Below are 17,766 nucleotides of genomic sequence, written 5' to 3' on the forward strand. Positions count from 1 at the left end.
TTTCTTTCTTTCTTTCTTTTTTTCTTTTTTTTTTTCTTTTTTTTTTCCTTCTTTCCTCTTCTTTTTATTTCAGAGAGAGAGAGAGGGCACAAGCTGGAGGGGCAAAGGGAGAGAGAGAATCTGAAGCCGACTGTGCACTGAGTACACAGCCCCACAAGGGGCTCGATCTCATGACCATGAGATCATGACCTGAGACGAAACAAAGAGTCAGTCACTCAATCAAATGCACCACACAAGCACCCCTGAAATTTATTTCTAACATAGGTATGCTTTTAATGGCGTAAATGGTGTCACATTCTGTTTCTTATTATTTTATTTGATTGTATAGTTTTGAAATGTGGTTACACAGCTATTTCTTCCATGTTGCTCATTGGCTCTGACACTGTACAGTATTCCTCTTATGCCTATCCATATACCACATTTTACATATACAGATGCCTATTTTAGAACTCCTGGGTTGCCTTTCAACTGCTTTCTACCACAATGTGCATTGGGGAGCATTGTTTTACATGTCTTCTGGTGCATCTGTGAAGAGCGTCTCTGGGGGGCTGACCCAAGAGTGAGAGTTTGGGGCACAGGGCATGTGCCTACGATTTTCACTATTGCCAGATTGTTTTATAAATGGTTATGTTGTGTTGGAGCTGTGCCTCTCAATACTATATGAGATCTCTCCCCCTCCCCCGCCAGCAGGCTTTGATTTTATATCCCAAATTTTTAGCAAGCTGATGACTCTACATCCTGTAACGGCCGCAGCAAGAGTCACAGTGGTTGTGGAGATGAGGTGCGTGAACTCAGAGTCATCCTGGCTGGATTCAGATTCTAGCTCTTACCATTGAATACTTGTATAACGTTCTGTTCCTGATTCCTGATCTGTAAAATGAAATCATAATAATATCTGGTTCATAGAGTTGTAAGAATCGGGGCACTTATATTTTAAGAGGACTTAAAATAGTGCCTGGCCAGAGTAAGCACTCAAATATTGGCTGTTTCTGCAGTTCCTCCAGTGAATGTAAGGCCCAATCCAGTGAGCGCTCTTCATATATTTAGCGGCCATTCAAATTACTCCACAGCTTTAAATTACCTTCTATAAGGCTCTTTGACATTATTCTTGCTGAGTCCTTTTTCCTTGTATACATTCTAAATCCTTAGTTTTTTATGGAAATTGAAAGATTTTTCACACAGTCTACTGCTGATGATTTAACTTTGTATTTGTCATCCTGTTTTGAGGGCACATCTTTAGTTCAATGTAGTAAAGCTATCAATTTTCCCCTTTATATTTCATGCAATTTTTAGTATTGTTTAAAAAGTCTCTATTCTGAAATCTCAGACACATCCAATTTTATTATTTATAAAATTTATAAAAATACTTATAAAAATTAATTAGAATAATTATATTATTTTTATTTCTTTTGAATTTATATTTCATTTTATATCAATCACATTCTTTTTTCAAAAAAGATTTTATTTATTTATTTGACAGAGAAAGCATGAGAGCACAAGCAGGGTGAGTAGCAGAGGGAGAGGGAGAAGCAGGCTCTCCACTGAGCAGGAGCCCAATGTGGGGTTCTATTAGTTTGTCAGTAGATTCTTTTAGACTCTTGATTTTCAGATTATCATCAGCAAGTAATGAGTTTTAATTTTTCCTAGCAATTCCTAATACCTTTTATATCTTTTTTTGGTCTTCTCATATTGTCTAAGACTTTCTGTGTCCTGTTGAAGAGTAGTGAAATACTTGGTTTCTTATTTTTTTTAACCTTAAATGAAATCCTTCTAAAATTTTTTCATTTGATATGTTATTGCTATACTTCATTATTTTGTCATTAAAGTAAGAAAATCCCTTTTCTACCTAGTTTTTTTTTTTTAAGATTTTATTTATTTGACAGAGAGAGACACAGCGAGAGAGGGAACACAAGCAGGGGGAGTGGGAGAGGGAGAAGCAGGCTTCCTGCTGAGCAGGGAGTCGGATGCGGGGCTCGATCCCAGGACCCCAGGATCATGACCTGAGCCGAAGGCAGACGCTTAACGACTGAGCCACCCAGGTACCCCTCTACCTAGTTTTTTAAGAATGTTGCACATGTGGGGATTTTATTTCTTTTTAATCTATTGAAATTATTATTATTTTAAGAAAACACATGTTTTATTTGGTTGGATAAAATTTAATTTTAATAGTAATGTTGATGTTCATAAACTGAACCATAATTTTATTTTCTTGAACTGTCTTTATTGGGATTTGTATGCTATAACAGCCTCATTAAAATAATATTATTACTGAGATCAAGCCCCAGGATGGGTTCCATGATTGGCGTGGTCTGCTTGAGATTCTCTCCCTTTCCCTCTCCCACTGCTTCCCCCCACCCCGTGCACTCTCTCTTTTGCTCTCTCTTAAATAAATAAATAAAAATCAAAAAATAAAATAAAAGCAAGCCACATATGAATGTGCTCTCTATTTAGGTTGAAATGTGTGTAACTATGCATGTATGTATTTGTGTGTGAATAATAAAATGCACTTAGTGAGAATTTTACTCTGGTAAGAATTCTTTCAAGCACTTTATCTGTATGAACTCATTTAATTGACACAACAGTTCTATCTTATCAAATGTCTCCCTTTGAGAGACAAGAAAACTGAGCAGCCAAGGAACCTGCCACAGGCTACACCGCTAGAACTGGCAGAGCAGGAAACTGAACCCAGGACAGTTGGCTCCAAAGCTTGTGCTCTTAAGCACCAACACGGAGAGCGGTGGATGGACAGATAAACAGAGATAGACAGATGGAAAGACAGAAAGATGATGCATGAATATGTCTGTATCAACTCAAACATTTGAAAAGAATATGCATTAAATTGTTAAAATGTTGCAACCTCTAAGAGGTAGAATTTCATGGGCCAAAGATAGGCATTCACTTCTTAATTAATAAAATGTTTGTCAAAATGGGGAGCAAGAAAGATACCGTTATGTATAAGTGTAATTAATTCCCTTATCATTTTTCAAATAAAAATAAAAGTTAAAATAATGGCATACTTTCAAAGACTCTAAAACGACCTGGGATTTGTTCATGCCTAACAAATCAGGGTTTCCCAGAGGGGAGGATGGGATTTTTGGAAATTCTACATGTTTACAGTCCACAGCCCCCACCCCCCACCCAGTGAAAAGACCTACGTACTATAGGGGACAAAACAAATTACAAATCAAAAGGTAAAGTTTCATGTCATGATCTTAATTTTGTTTAAAAATGTTATCAGAACTTACCTGTGGGTTGTGTGATTAGAGCTAATTTGAACTTTATTCATAGTTGGTGCTTTAAAAATTATCTTCAGTAAACATAACCAGTGTAATCAGAAAAATTCACAAAAATTCAATGTTGCCTGGACAGCCATTTTTTTTTTTTTTTTTTTTAGAGAAGGATGCGCCCACCAGAGTTTAAATTGTTGATCTCCTCCACCTGTTACCAGAAAGAAATGTCCTTCCTTAGACTAGGAGGCAGTTTCAGGAATTTCTGTAAATTCCCTCCGGATCTCAGGATTTCTGAGATTCTGATCCTCCTGCTAACTCGGAGTAGGGCGTAGGAGTTTGGTACTAGACGCAGCTATGAGAATGGAAAGGGATCCCCTACTCTTGGAGCGACTGGGGCTCGTGCACTTAGCCCCTCCCACTTCCAAGCCCCGCCTCCCCGCAGGGCGAGTCCTGTAAAGTCGCGGCGAACAGGGTCCCTCCAGCGGGTCTCGGATTAGTCCGACTTCGGGATCGACTTGATTGCGCGCCCCTTTTCCGGAGCAGTGCCTGTCGGAGCCATGTCCCAGGGGCTGTACCACGAGGAGTTCGTCCGAGCGGGCAAGCAGGCGGGGCTGCAGGTCTGGCGGGTGGAGAAGCTCGAGCTCGTGCCGGTGCCCCAGAGCGCTTACGGCGACTTCTACGTCGGGGATGCCTACCTGGTGCTGCACACGGCCAAGGCGAGCCGGGGCTTCACCTATCGCCTGCACTTCTGGCTGGGTAAGGGGGTGCAGGCAGCGGGACTCCGACGCGCCCAGGTCGCGGAGGGGCGAGGCCGCGAGAGGCTGAGATTGGCCGGCTGGAGGTGGGGGTGGGGTGGGGGTGGGGTGGGGGGGAGAGGGGAACCGCGCACGGGAAGGGCCTGGGGACCCGTCGCGCCTGTAGCGACCCCTCCGGGCGGCCCCCTTTGGGCTGGCCGCCTTCTCCACGCCAGAGTCCGCTCTTGAGAACGCGGCTGCAAACGCGGGGCACGGAGTGGTCGGGAGCAGTCTTACTCCACGGGCTTTGACCTCTGTCAGGCCGGTCTCCCGGGCTTGGAGGCTGGTTCCTCTAGCTTCTCCCCGTTGCACCTTCCAGTTTGTAAACCGTGCTCCCGCCCAGGGCCGCTGCTTAGCGCACCCTGGCTCTGGCCAAGTCCCGCTCACCTTCCGACAAGTTCAGTCCTGGTTTCCCTGTCAGGGAGGAGACGAAGTCAAACAAGTTTGTAGGAATCCGCCGCAGCTGGGGAGAGGTCCCCCCCCCACCCCCGCCTCCCTTTTCTCTAGTTAATTTATTTTTATTTTTTTGCCCTCGGGCCCCAGCTTATATTTCTTCACACATTTTGGCAGTTAATGCTCATGCTCTGGGCGACTTTAAATCAGAATCCACTTGCTCCACACTGCTCACACGGTCGGCTAACCGAAATTGCTGCTGATCAGGATGTTGGCGACCCTGGGTGGAAAAGAGAAAAAAATACAGATCTCGTCAAAATAAATAAATAGCTTTATATGGCATGTATTATTTAAATGAGTTGCTTTATTATAATAGTTATTTGTATTATTGTTATTTATCTATTTGAACAAGGACACAGTGTGAAACAAAACAGCTCCTTCAGCAATAGTAATTATTTTGGGCGGCACTTGCGCCAGGTTGTCAGAATACTGGGCCTTGTGTGTTCTACTTTTTCCACCTTCTACTTTTACTCGTAAACATCCTGAATGTCCAGCCTCTCCCTGTAGGATCCTGTGCCAGTGGACACACCCCGTCTAACAACGTGCCGATTATCTGAGACTTACGGCCTTCTTTTAAAACTAGATTGCCTCCCCTGGACTTCTCGTTCTTTACTTTTAGCTTTATTCCCGAGCCTGTGGGGAGACCACACAAAATCACACACACACGCATTTTGAAGTCCTTGAAAAGCCATCATTTTTATTTCTAACATCTGAAGAACTTAAGAAATAACATGGTAGAAACCATTAAGAAGTGATGTTCTCAACGGTAGTGAACCCCTGAAACGGACACTGCAAGTGAGAAATACGAAGAGGGAGAAGGATTGTTTTTATTATGGCGTTTTATGTTAAAATTTTGTGCTTGCTTGACGAAGCTCAAGCTGAGTTCCAAACACTTTTTGGTTTCCCAGCTTTGGTTTCCCATAGGAATAGTGTCACTATTCCTATGATAAATAGACAGTGATCTCTTTATATTTTATACCAGAAATCACTGAAACCTTAATATAAAACCATGTTCATGAATGAATGATGCCAGATAGAATAGTAATGTCCTCGTCTTGGTCTTTCTATTCAGAACTTGGATCTAGAATGAATAAAAGCGTCTGAAATGCCACATTTGTAATTTTGGTGAATTAAGATGTGAAGGGACCTCATATCTTGCTGTAGACAACAGTTTGTCAGAAGACTGCAAGATGCTTTGAACACAGTTTGTGGGGGGTTTGGGGGGTGTAGTGGTGGTTATTCTATGGGTTCTTTCTTATCCGAAGAAGCTTGCTCATTAAACAAATTGTTTTTTAGGGTTTACAGATTCACATTAACTCAGTCATTCATTTAGTGCTCACCAATTTTGAAAACTGTAATAGAAAATGCTTTGGGCAAAAACACTTCATGATTGTCAAGATCTACTAAAACTGTAAGGCAACAAAATATAAAATAACATAACACAAAAGAACATACTATAATTTGAAAGACATTGGTAAAAGACATCAGAAAAGGGAAAATAAATGAGGTCATAAGCGAAATTCATAGAGCAAGTTCATATGTTCCTGAACATTGCTAAACCTGCATCATGATATCACTGAACTGGATTCTACTTTTCACATTCAAAGGCTGGTATTGGCTTCTTTAGGATCTTTCAACTTTAGAGCAAGGATTCTAGTTTATTCATACTGATGTTCCCTGGCCCAGCGCAGTACACAAGCATCAAAAAAATGATAGCATAATTTAATTAACTTACTTTCAGTTCATTCATTAATTGCATGCCTGTCCATTTATATCTGTGTAAAGAAATCTGCGTTTCAACTTGTGCTCAAGTAAGAATGTTTATGTCAAACACATTATCCTTAACACTTTCAATATTAACCTTGATTTAAACTTCCCTCTTAAGACATCTCTGTGCAAATCTACATCTATGTCTTTATTAGTATTCTCATTTATGGATGGGAAAGTGGGCAGAATGGCACTAATGTTCTTTCCGACTACAAAGTCGCATATGTGATTTTTTTCCTCTGACCACATCAAGTTTATAAAATTGTTACCATGTCAAGTACTCTTAACAGCTAGTGGATTTTTTTTCCTGAGAAGATAAGTTGCTACACAGGTTCCCTTTGAGAGTAAGGGAGGAATGTAAAGAAATACAGTTCTTCCATTAATATAGCTGTTTCCCTTTCTTCAGCTTTGGTGAATACTCTCAGTTGGGGTTTCCTGTGAACTGTAGTATTGTTACGGCTTCTAAACTTTTCTACATCAGTTATCTGCGGAGGAAAATAGCATAACCCAGTCACCACAAAATGTTACTGCTAATGAAAGTCGGAGTATAAAAAACTATTGATTGCTATTGTAGTTTCTAAGAGCCTGTGCTTCAGAATCACAGAAACCTGCCTCTGTGTCGTGTTCTACAAGAGGTCAACTTTATGAAGTTACTTGGCCTCTCGAAGCCTTTACTGGGTCCGTTGTACGTGGTGGAAAATATTTTTGCTGCATGTGTTTGCTTGAAGATTAAATGAGATCATCCGTGTAAACCACTAGCACAGTATCTGGCCCATATCAAGGATAGTATAAATGTATAATTGTTGGCTATTATTATTTCTAGAATCATTTATGATTTTTACACAGCTCCTATGTAGTAAGGGTTTTGAAGTGTGTTTTCTAAAATTTGAGTTTCCCTCAGGACTGGCTCGGATCCTCGGGCACACGGAAGACGCTGGTGCTGAAGAATTGGTGTTTTGACCTCAGCGAGTTTGCCTGGATGGGATTTATACTAGAACTGTGAAAATTAAATGTGTGTTGTGTGTTAAATTCTTGGGTTAATAATACCTACAGTCACATTCAATAGATGTGAATCTTATTAATCTTATTAATCTCTTATTCTCCCTTTCCACATAGAGAATATGATCTTACACCAATAAAATAATAAAGTGGGGGCACTAGGACTTAAAAATAGGGGTGAGGTCAAGTGATATTCCTGTTTCCATTCTAAAAACTACTTGCTTTTGTAAAGCTATTTATCTATGGCCTATGATGTTCCTATTCCTTACAAATATTAACATATTGGCATATTGATGCTAATAAAAGCTAAAACAATTGGAAAACATTCTCATAGTCTGATCTGATTAGCAAAAGAATCTTGAGTCCTACTAGAGTATAGTGCTATATCTTTTTGAGCATATACAGATAGCAGTGTTATGTTTTTTTTTTTTTAAGATTAATTAATTTATTTTAGAGAGAGAGAGGGAGGGAGAGAGAGCATGCCCAGGAGGGGCAGAAGGAGAGGGAGAGAGAGGGTCCCAAGCAGACTCTGCACGGAGCACGGAGCACAAAATGGGGCTCCATCCCATGACCCTGAGACCATGACCTGAGCCAAAACCAACAGTAGGACAGTCAACCGACTGTGCCAGCCAGGTGCCCCCAGCAGTGCTTCTTTTAAACAGTTTTTAAAAAGAATTGAAAAGCAAGAACAAAACAATTCTTGTAGCTATTAACAAAATAATATTTTTATATTACATTTCTGTCAAGAGATTGTTCTGCTGAAGACGGTTTATTGTATTGATGTATATATGATTCAAAGAAAATTTCTGAGCCTTTTGTATCAGAAATTCTGCCTTAGTCATTTTCCTGGCTTGAGAAATGAAGTGCTGGCCTTTGCTGTTGCAGGAAAGGAGTGTACTCAGGATGAAAGCACAGCGGCTGCCATCTTTACTGTTCAGATGGATGACTATTTGGGAGGCAAGCCAGTGCAGAGTAGAGAACTTCAAGGCTATGAATCTACTGATTTTGTTGGCTATTTCAAAGGAGGCCTGAAATACAAGGTAAGCCGCTCTCATGAACTCTTTCCATTATGACCCCCTTTCTCTTCCTATGCATCCACACCTCATGTCTTCAGAGAATGAAAGTTCATTGAGGGCAGGGTTTTTTTGTTTTATTTTTGTTTCAATCTGTTTTATTTACTGATATATACCAGTACCTGCTGGATACATAGTAGGTACTCAATAAATGTTTGTGGAACATGAGTGTAATATGTGAAGTGTTCTGGATTGATTTCATTTAATAGGTTAATTTTTAATAAAGTTAAGAGTTTCAGTAGTGTTGTCACAAGAAAGCCCTTTAAAATTTTGTGGAGTTACTTCGATAATTAAATATTAGCAACTCGGGTATTCACAATTTCTGTTAATGCCATTCTAGAGAACCTCTGAAGTTGCTGCAAATGACCCAAGACTTGGGAATCTCAGTTGTTCTGGAATGTCTTAATGCAATATTTATAACAATTATAATTCCAGTTACTTCTATAGAAAGAACTATACACACATTTCTCAAATAGTGTGGTTTGATCTTGGAAATGATACAAATGAAACAAACCGTTGAGTTAAATATGTATGTGGTTCGGCCTCACAAAGTCAAATATACCTACACTGCTACACACACATACACACAATTTATGTGTTTTGGCCTGAAACACTGATCATCAACCGGCTTTTCTTCTGGGGGAAAAAGAAAAAAAAACAAGTTAAGTAGTTCTATTCTTTTAAGGCAACCTTCAATGAAAGACAGCCTTTTTTGGGGGAATTCCCTCCATGACCCTTGCGGACTCGCCACTCTTCACAATCTCCCCTGCCCCCAAGAGTGTTCAGTTACAGTGTGAGAAATACCTCTCTAGACAAACATTTCAGAAGCAATCCTTTTCAAAATCAGACATGCTCCAACAGGTCTTCTGCAGACCCCACCGCCTCACCCTTTGAGCCTGTTAGCTTACTGAGGACTTAAAACCTCAGAGCCAAACTAGAATTCTGAATATGTATTGAATTTATCTACTACAATGCCAGGGTTTATTTCTACTTTTGCCTGATCAGAGCCTTAGTGAATATTTTGTGATGCTATTGAGGTGAGGATAAACAGATATAAATTCTCTTCTCTCTTGAAATGATGTTTTTCACTCTAGGTTATGAACAACCCTAGATATGAAACAATGTATGACTTCTCATTTCATTTAATTCACATGAGTTCCTACAGTTTATGTCAAATGATCCTGAAACTTCCTTTATGTCAATGAAACCAACATTTTGAATAAGCTGGGTCATGTAGTTACTAAAAGCATGTAATATGACAACATCCTGGTTATGAACCCATTTCTGCTATGTATGACTTGTTTACTTCAGGGCAAGTAAGCTTTCTGTGCTCAGTTTCCTCAAATATATAATGGGTATAACAACAGCTTCCTCATATAGGTATTGTAAGGATTAGGGATCAAATTAAATAATAACATACATATATAGTGCATATACAGTCAGTAGGAAATTGTGATATTATTAATCCTTCTGGCTGTTAGCAGGACCTCTGAAATCAAACTTCTGGATATGTATTTAAAGGTGGACATGAAAAAGCAATTTTACAGTTATAAGGTAATTATCTTCTACATCAAAATCACTTACAAATCAGCATTTTTTAGAAAGACGGTATTTGCTAATGGAGGTCAAATTTATCAGCAAAAAGATCAGTTCACTGTCTTATCATTAGTGACATTGAGCAGTTGACAATGTGTGCACTTGCAAAATACTTGATAAGAAATTTGGAAGCAAGGATAATTTGCCACCCAGAATAGCAAAGACTATTTTTTTAAAGATCTTATTTATTTTGAGAGAGAAGGAGAGAGAGGATGCAAGCGGGGGAAGGGGCAGAGGCAGAAGGAGAGAGGGAGAGAATCTCAACCAAACTCCATGCTGAGCTCCGAGCCTAACACGGGGCTCAATCTCATGACCCTGAGATCATGATCTGAGCTGAAATCAAGAGTCAGATGCTTTAACCAACTAAGCCACCCAGCTATCCCAGAATAGCAAAGACCATTATGTTGTACTTAATTTCATACTTACAAGAATGTGCTAAGCACTTCATGTCTATTATCTCATTTCATCCAAATAACACCCCCTAGGTGCAGTTTCTGTCATTGTCACCCTATTAAGATAAGTAAACAAAAGCTTTGAGAAACTATGTAACTTAACAAGGTCTAACAGTGGATATGTGACTGGGTGACCATCTGACTTCAGTGCCTAAGCTGGTAATCACTATACTATGATGCTCTCAATATAAATAAATGGCTCAAATATCAGGATGAATTTGTTTATTTAAGATTACTGTGAAACAGGGTGTCGTGTCTATTTGGAATGGACACGGTTTGGCCAAGCCTACCATTACCAAGCCAGCAGCAGCCATATTTAGTTGTCGTGTGTAAGGGAAAGATTCAGCGAGGCAACATTAAGACCGTCTTGTCAGGTCATTTAATTCACCTGAGGTTTCTTTTTATGAGGCTTTTTAGGCTGGGGGAGTCCTAGAGGAGTAATATTTACCACTACTTCCTTTTTTTTTTTTTTCCTTTTTTAAAAGATCTTATTTATTTACTTGTCGGAGAGAGAGAGAGCACGAGCACACAAGCAGGGGAAGCGGCAGGCAGAGGGAGAAGCAGACTCCCCACAGAGCAGGGAGCCCGACCTGGCAGACTCGATCCTAGGACCCTGGGACCATGACCTGAGCCAAAGGCAGACCCTTAACCAACTGAGGCCCCCAGGCGTCCCTTACCACTGCTTCCTTATATTAAATCTCTTTCCCAAGCTCAACAAGACCCGGCTCTTAGCCATGATTGTAAATAGTGACCATCAAACATCCATCAGCCAGCAAAACTGTGTTTATGGTGTCACTGATTTAGAGGATCATCCACCTTGCTTTCATTATGCTGTGTGAAGGTAGAAAGAGACTGGGAGTTTCTAGGGTTAATTCAAACACTATTCCAGAAATATTTACTATCAAATACCAACATATATGAAACTTACGGTTTTTCTTTTGTGCCTTTTTCACATCAAATTTTATTAAGACAAAATTAATTTTTAAAATATTGTTAAATGTTCACAGACTATATATCACTCTGATGGTTCACTATATGACAGTAGCTTAAATGTTATGTAAGTATCCCCAGTCTGTTTTTTATTTTATAACTTCTTTCAGATCACAGAGTTCTTACACTGTTTACCAGATCACAATGTAGTTATTTTTTTGAAAAGTGAAATGGCCAAGAACAGTAGTATATAGATAAAAACTTGTGTTTATTTTTATTGTATAATAGTTTGTTCATTTATGGCAATCTTGATAACATTATGGACTGAGAAATTGTTATATAGTTCATAAAATTTGTGGTTATAATTGTCCTGAAGTCAACTTTTAGCCTATTGTAATAAAACCTTTCTATTCATGAGGGTCTTTTCCTGGAGAATGGTGGTAATTTAAAGTCAGTGGAAATTTCAGGGCACCTGGGTGGCTCAGTTGGTTAAATGTCTGCCGTTAGCTCAGGTCATGATGCCAGGGTCCTGGGATACATTCCCGCCTCAGGCTCCTTGCTCAGCGGGAAACCTGCTTCTCCATCTGCAGCTCCCCCTGCTTGTGCTCTCTCTCTCTATCTGACAAATAAATAAATATATGATCTTAAAAAAAAATAAAGTCAGTGGAAATTTCAGGAATGTGCTAATGATTACATAGGCAGCTTAACTTCTTTCTCTGGATTTACTATATATGTTTATAAATAAATTTTAAAAAAGTGTTTTATTTATTTGAGAGAGAGAGGGAGCACACACGGAGAGGAGCAGAGGAAGAGGGACAAGCAGACCCCGCACTGAGCATGGAGCCCGATGTGGGGCTCAATTTCATGACCCTGAGACCATGACCTGAGCTAAAAAATCAAAAGTCAGATGCTTAACCAGCTGAGCCACCCAGGCGTCCTTATGAATAAATTTTGAAAATTGGATCATTTTATAGGTTTCCTATATTGCTAATTTTCTTACCATATTATTGTAGGAGGCCTTTGAGCAATAAAAGTGATTTGCTTACACCGCTTCTTTATTATGCACATTACCTCATAATTAATTGTGGAAATAAATAAAGATTATCATTTCTAACATTTAATTAAAGGAAAAAGTAAAAAGGTAAAAGCTGATTTCAAATAAGACAAGAAGATGTAATTGATATAGTTCATTATTTTCCTTAGCATATTTATTTATTTATTTATTTTTCAAGATTTTATTTATTTATTCAACAGAGAGACACAGCGAGAGAGGGAACACAAGCAGGGGGAGTGGGAAAGGGAGAAGCAGACTTCGCGCTGAGCAGGGAGCCCGATGCGGGGCTCAATCCCAGGACACCGGGATCATGACCTGAACCGAAGGCAGATGCTTAACGACTGAGCAACCCAGGAGCCCCTCCTTAAATTGAATATAATTTTCTTTTGGGATGTGCAACCAAATTTAGGGTATAAATACTCAGGCCTGGCATAGAAAGAAAAAAAGAGAGAGAGAAAGAAAAAGAAAGAAAGAAAGAAAGAAAGAAAGAGAGAGAGAGAGAGAAAGAAAGAAAGAAAAAGAAAGAAAGAAAGAAAGAAAGAAAAAGAAAAGAAAGAAAAAGAGAGAGGGAGAGAAAGAAAGAAAGAGAAAGAAAGAAAAAGAGACGGAGAGAAAAAGAAAAAAGAGAGGGAGAGAAAGAAAGAATGAATAAATGAAAAAAGAAAGAAAGAAGGAAAAAGTTTTTATGGGTGGCTGAGTGATAGACATTGGGGAGGGTATGTGCTATGGTGAGCACTATGAATTGTGTAAGACTGCTGAATCACAGACCCATATCTCTGAAACAAATAATACATTATATGTGAAAAAAAAAAGGAGAAGATAGCAGGAAGGGAAGAATGAAGGGGGGAAATCGGAGGGGGAGAGGAACCAGGAGAGACTATGGACTCTGAGAAACAAACTGAGGGTTCTAGAGGGGAGGGGGGGTCGGGGAATGGGTTAGCCTGCTGATGGGTATTAAAGAGGGCACGTACTGAATGGAGCACCGGGTGTTATATGCAAACAATGAATCATGGAACACCACATCAGAAACTAATGATGTAATGTATGGTGATTAACATAACATAATAAAAAAATTTAAAAATATATATATATAATGTTAAAGATCATAAATGGGATCCCCCCACATCTGGCCAGGAGTCAACTCCCCTTCTGTGTCCTAACACTGTGTGGGGCATGGGAATTTTGGGGTGGCTCGTTCTCTCCTCACTTGCTCTTGTTACCTCTGACTCTCCTCTATCTTCCTGTCTTCTTCCCTGAAATCTTGTCTGCTTCTCACTTAATGGTTTTAGACTCATTCATTCCCAAAGGACACTTTGGGAGCTACTGCTTCTCTTCATTTATGTCACAGGTTTTATCCACTGAAGGTTCTTAGTAAATACCTGCAATCTTAAGTTGAATGATTAAAACAGGAAGGACAAAAGGCCTTAAAAGAACCAAAAAAGGGGTTGATTTGCCACGGCATTCTCTTCTGTGTACTTACTGTTTCACATGCTCTGAGGTGGCTATTTTGTCTTGGGCTGACAGGCAGTTTTGACAGATACACCTGTGGTTTTATGTGTTTTTGTATCTAGTTAGAAGCTTCATCTCTTTTTGTTTGTTTTCTGTCTTCCTCCCACTGATCAGGCCGGAGGTGTGGCATCTGGACTAAATCATGTTCTTACAAATGACTTGACCGCTAAGAGGCTCCTGCATGTGAAGGGTCGGAGAGTGGTCAGGGCCACGGAAGTTCCCCTTAGCTGGGACAGTTTCAACAAGGGCGACTGCTTCATCATTGACCTCGGCACTGTAAGTGTTACATGCACATGCAGACGTCTAATGGAGAGTGAATTGTGTTCAGATCAAATCAGATGTACGTGCCGTGGAAGATAATCACATTTTCGACACACAGGGAACAGATCATGTTTATGTGAGATGCAATCATATCATAGGATGAATTGGCGAGTATTTAAATCACACAAAGTGAGACTTCAAAGTTTTTATTTTCTTTGATAGGGTTAGCATGGAGTAATGATTTAGTTCTTCCTACAATAGAACACACATAGAATAATTTTTTATATATTTACCCTCTGTCTGAACAGAGCTTCCGCTAATTATTTTTGTCCTTAATTGGGTGTGGGAAAACATTATTTGAGGGACAAATGGAATTTTCTCCAGAAAGCAAAGTTTCTAGGATTTCAAATGGACATGGGGTAAGTCTAAACAGCTTGCCTAAGGAGATTTTAGGGGATATTTTGGGATATATGTCACACATTTACTACACCATACTATTTCATACTTTTTAATTATTTTAGGGTATTAAGAGAAAAGGCACAAGTACAGATATTAAGTATCACCTTAATGGGATGGGCAATATCTGACTTACATTTGTTTCCAGGAAAAGAGGCCCCTCTGAGTTCACATATACTTACTAATAATTACTTTTTTAAAGATTTTATTTATTTATTTTGAGAGAGAGAGAGGGAGAGAGCACAAACGAGGGGGAGGGGCAGAGGGAGAGGGAGAAGCAGGCTTCCCGCGGAGCAGGGAGCCGGATGCAGGGCTCGATCCCAGGACCCTGGGATCATGACCTGAGCCAAAGGCAGATGCTTAATGACTGAGCCACCCAGGCGCCCCCAAATCATTTTTATCTCTAAAAGAAGTATTATTGCAAAGTCTTTGCTAGGCTCTAGATGGTGGGATTTAAGTTGGGTCTTTTAAACTTTGTAAGGTAGAAATAAAATAAAGTCGGAATAAAAGGCATTCTCTACCATTGAAAACCCATGGGGAAAGCAGAGAGGGCAGGAGAGGGCAGAGCCTTTATAATGCCCTTCTCCTCCTCCTCATGGTCATCGCCCCCCCCGTTACACCATGTGCATCAGCATCCTGCTCGTCGTCAGGAACGTTTCTGTGCTCAGCATTGTACAGAGACTTGCTCTGACCAGTGCTGCTTCGGTTAGCCTGAGGCTTGCACCGGCTGTGGAATTTCCTCCCAGTGCACAGCCAGTGAATGGTGAAGCCAGGATTCCACCCTGGGGGTGTCTGATTCCCACCTGAGCATTTTATTTTATTGCCTCTCCATGGGCAGTATTTTGGGGAAAAGCATCAGACAAAAGCCAAAAGAGTTTATTCCACGTGCACAGAGAAGGGACACTAAGGATTTTGAAAACGGAGCCCCTCAGTCAGGGTTCTGTTAAGGCAATATTAACTTAGCAACAGCACAGAGATTAAGTGTGCTAAGATTATTAATCATTTGGAAAATGGCTCCAAGCTATAAACTTCGTGGGTTTCTCTCAGTTAGGATACACCTCTAGTTTTATTACTGCTAATGTGTAATTCGGCTATCTTGGATCACACCAGCTTGTGTGCACAGTTGCGATCATCATATTAATAATGTCCAAAGTACAGTTCTCAGTGTCACACTTAGACATCTGCACCCAAAATGGCAGTACCCCTGCCCTGAACCTCACGGTGAATTTCTTGGAAAAGCCCCTTTCAACTTTAAATGCTAACCCATTCTCCTAACCGGCTTCTCCTATAACATTTTTATAGCCCTTTATCCCTTGATAATTTATGAAGTGTTTTAACATAGAAGATAGTATTTTTCATAGAAAAAAGAGACCTCAGTTTTCATCCAAGCTGACTTTAATCTTAGATTCTCATCTATAAAAGTCGATTAGATGATCTCTGGGGCCCCTACACAGAAGAGACACTTTCCGTTGATAATGTAATTCATCACTGCCATTACGTGAACATACTTCTTTCTTAAAATAGCTTTTCATGTGTAATGTAATTGCTCCACACATGCAATAATCTCTTTAATTACCATGAAAGGCCTCCAGTTCAGCTTTCTAACTATCTGCTCCTTAATCTTGAGCAAGTTATTAACCTCTCCAGAGCCTTAACTTCCTCATTTATTGTTTAGATGAAAACAATTTCTTTTTTCTTTTTTTTTTTTTTTCTCTCTACAAACAGAATTGACTACGATTTCTGATGGTGCTTCTAACCTTAGCTGACTATGATTCAATTTCCCCTGACACAGAGTCACATCTGGAAATGACAGTTGTCATCGTGGTTTCACAAGAGAAAAAAAGCCGTAGAGGGTGGGAGCAAGTCACTTGCATTAATACAGGTTGAATGCTGACCTGGGGTTTTCTATTCTTAGTTTACATTCTTTCCACTACCCTAAGCTAACTTGGTGGGATATAAGAAGGTATGGCTCTATAACAGAGTATCTTGCAATAGTTTCCGAATCTGCTCAATTCAGAATTATGTCTAATCTAGCTTAAAATCTTCTAAAAGTAGTATTGTTAATGAAATCATTATTTTGTTGAGCAAGTATTGTGCTTCCACAGTGGATTAGATGGTTGAGTGCTGTGGTAGGCAGATGGTGGTTCCAGTGACATATTCTGTCTTTCCGTGGGTACTGTCTGCCATGTACCAATAAGTACAGGCTCCTATAATACGGACAGAGCCTCTATTATGAGATTCAAGGACATTTATCAGTTTAAGAGTAAATTATCTTTATTTTATAGAGTTAATTACCTTTAATGACTTTCAAGTTGTGTCCTGCTCTCATGCCTGGTTAGAGAGACATATGGAATGATTTTGTGGCAGAGATAGCTGATTATCTCTTATGTTGTAGAAGTATACTATACCCCAGAGGGATACCCTGATAGGAATCAAGCAGTACTACATACACTCTAGTCGTTTATTCACATGATCTCTTTTTATGTAAAGCTTTTAACCAGTTGGTATGTTGCCAACAATCTCTGAATGGTGATAAGATCTTGCAATTACCTTGGAGTCTTTATTTTCGGGGTGTGTCACAGTAAACAAAGAAGGACGTGGGACCAAAATTTTCTCTACTGTAAAATCTTAATGAGTTCACGATTTCAAAATTACCTTCTGCATTAGAAAGTACAAAAAGAAGCCAGTGCAATTTCTTCAAGTTTGTTTTATTATCCAGGTATGAAAAAAGTAGGTTCGACCTCCAAAGTTTTCATCTAACTAGAGCCAGTTGGCCAAAACTAAGGTTATGGACATAACCTAAATCCTATAGTTTGATTTTGTTTGGGGAAGTCACCTTTTTTGATGAACAATCACTAGTATTAATATGATATGCCATATACTTTTGAAACATATGCTGTTATACGATTTGAGACTACAGTAAATATTTCCTGATATGACCATGTAACCACCTCAGTCAAAAGCATGAGATTATAAAATTACCTGTTTAATCCCTCTGAACTTTAAGAAATTATCAACATTTTAGAGGATGATTTGGATAAGCTATCTTACATTTAGTGTGTTCTCAGAAAATAATATGGAACGTGGCTAGATCTTAGCAATTTGGAATTTACTGAATCTTTGGAGAAGTGCTTTTGAACTGTGTATTTTAATGTTGGTGATTTTATCAATCATCATTTTTAAAGCTATGAG

At 39.5% G+C, this 17,766-nt stretch overlaps 1 protein-coding gene across 1 annotated transcript in view; it reads left to right on the plus strand.

Annotated features, from left to right (window-relative positions):
* Positions 1-3,707: 3,707 nt before the first annotated feature.
* Positions 3,708-17,766, plus strand: part of SCIN (scinderin) — an 83,832-nt gene continuing 69,773 nt past the window's right edge. Inside the window, exons 1-3 of the mRNA XM_025872969.2 lie at positions 3,708-3,986; positions 8,129-8,283; positions 13,972-14,133. Of these exons, the coding sequence (XP_025728754.2) occupies positions 3,788-3,986; positions 8,129-8,283; positions 13,972-14,133 (516 nt within the window). The 5' untranslated portion in view covers positions 3,708-3,787. The remainder of the gene's footprint in view (positions 3,987-8,128; positions 8,284-13,971; positions 14,134-17,766) is intronic.

Source organism: Callorhinus ursinus, unplaced genomic scaffold (assembly GCF_003265705.2).
Source record: "Callorhinus ursinus isolate GAN/ISIS: 27379988/994484 unplaced genomic scaffold, GSC_fseal_2.0 scaffold12, whole genome shotgun sequence".
In the NCBI taxonomy this organism is placed as follows: Eukaryota; Metazoa; Chordata; class Mammalia; order Carnivora; family Otariidae; genus Callorhinus; species Callorhinus ursinus.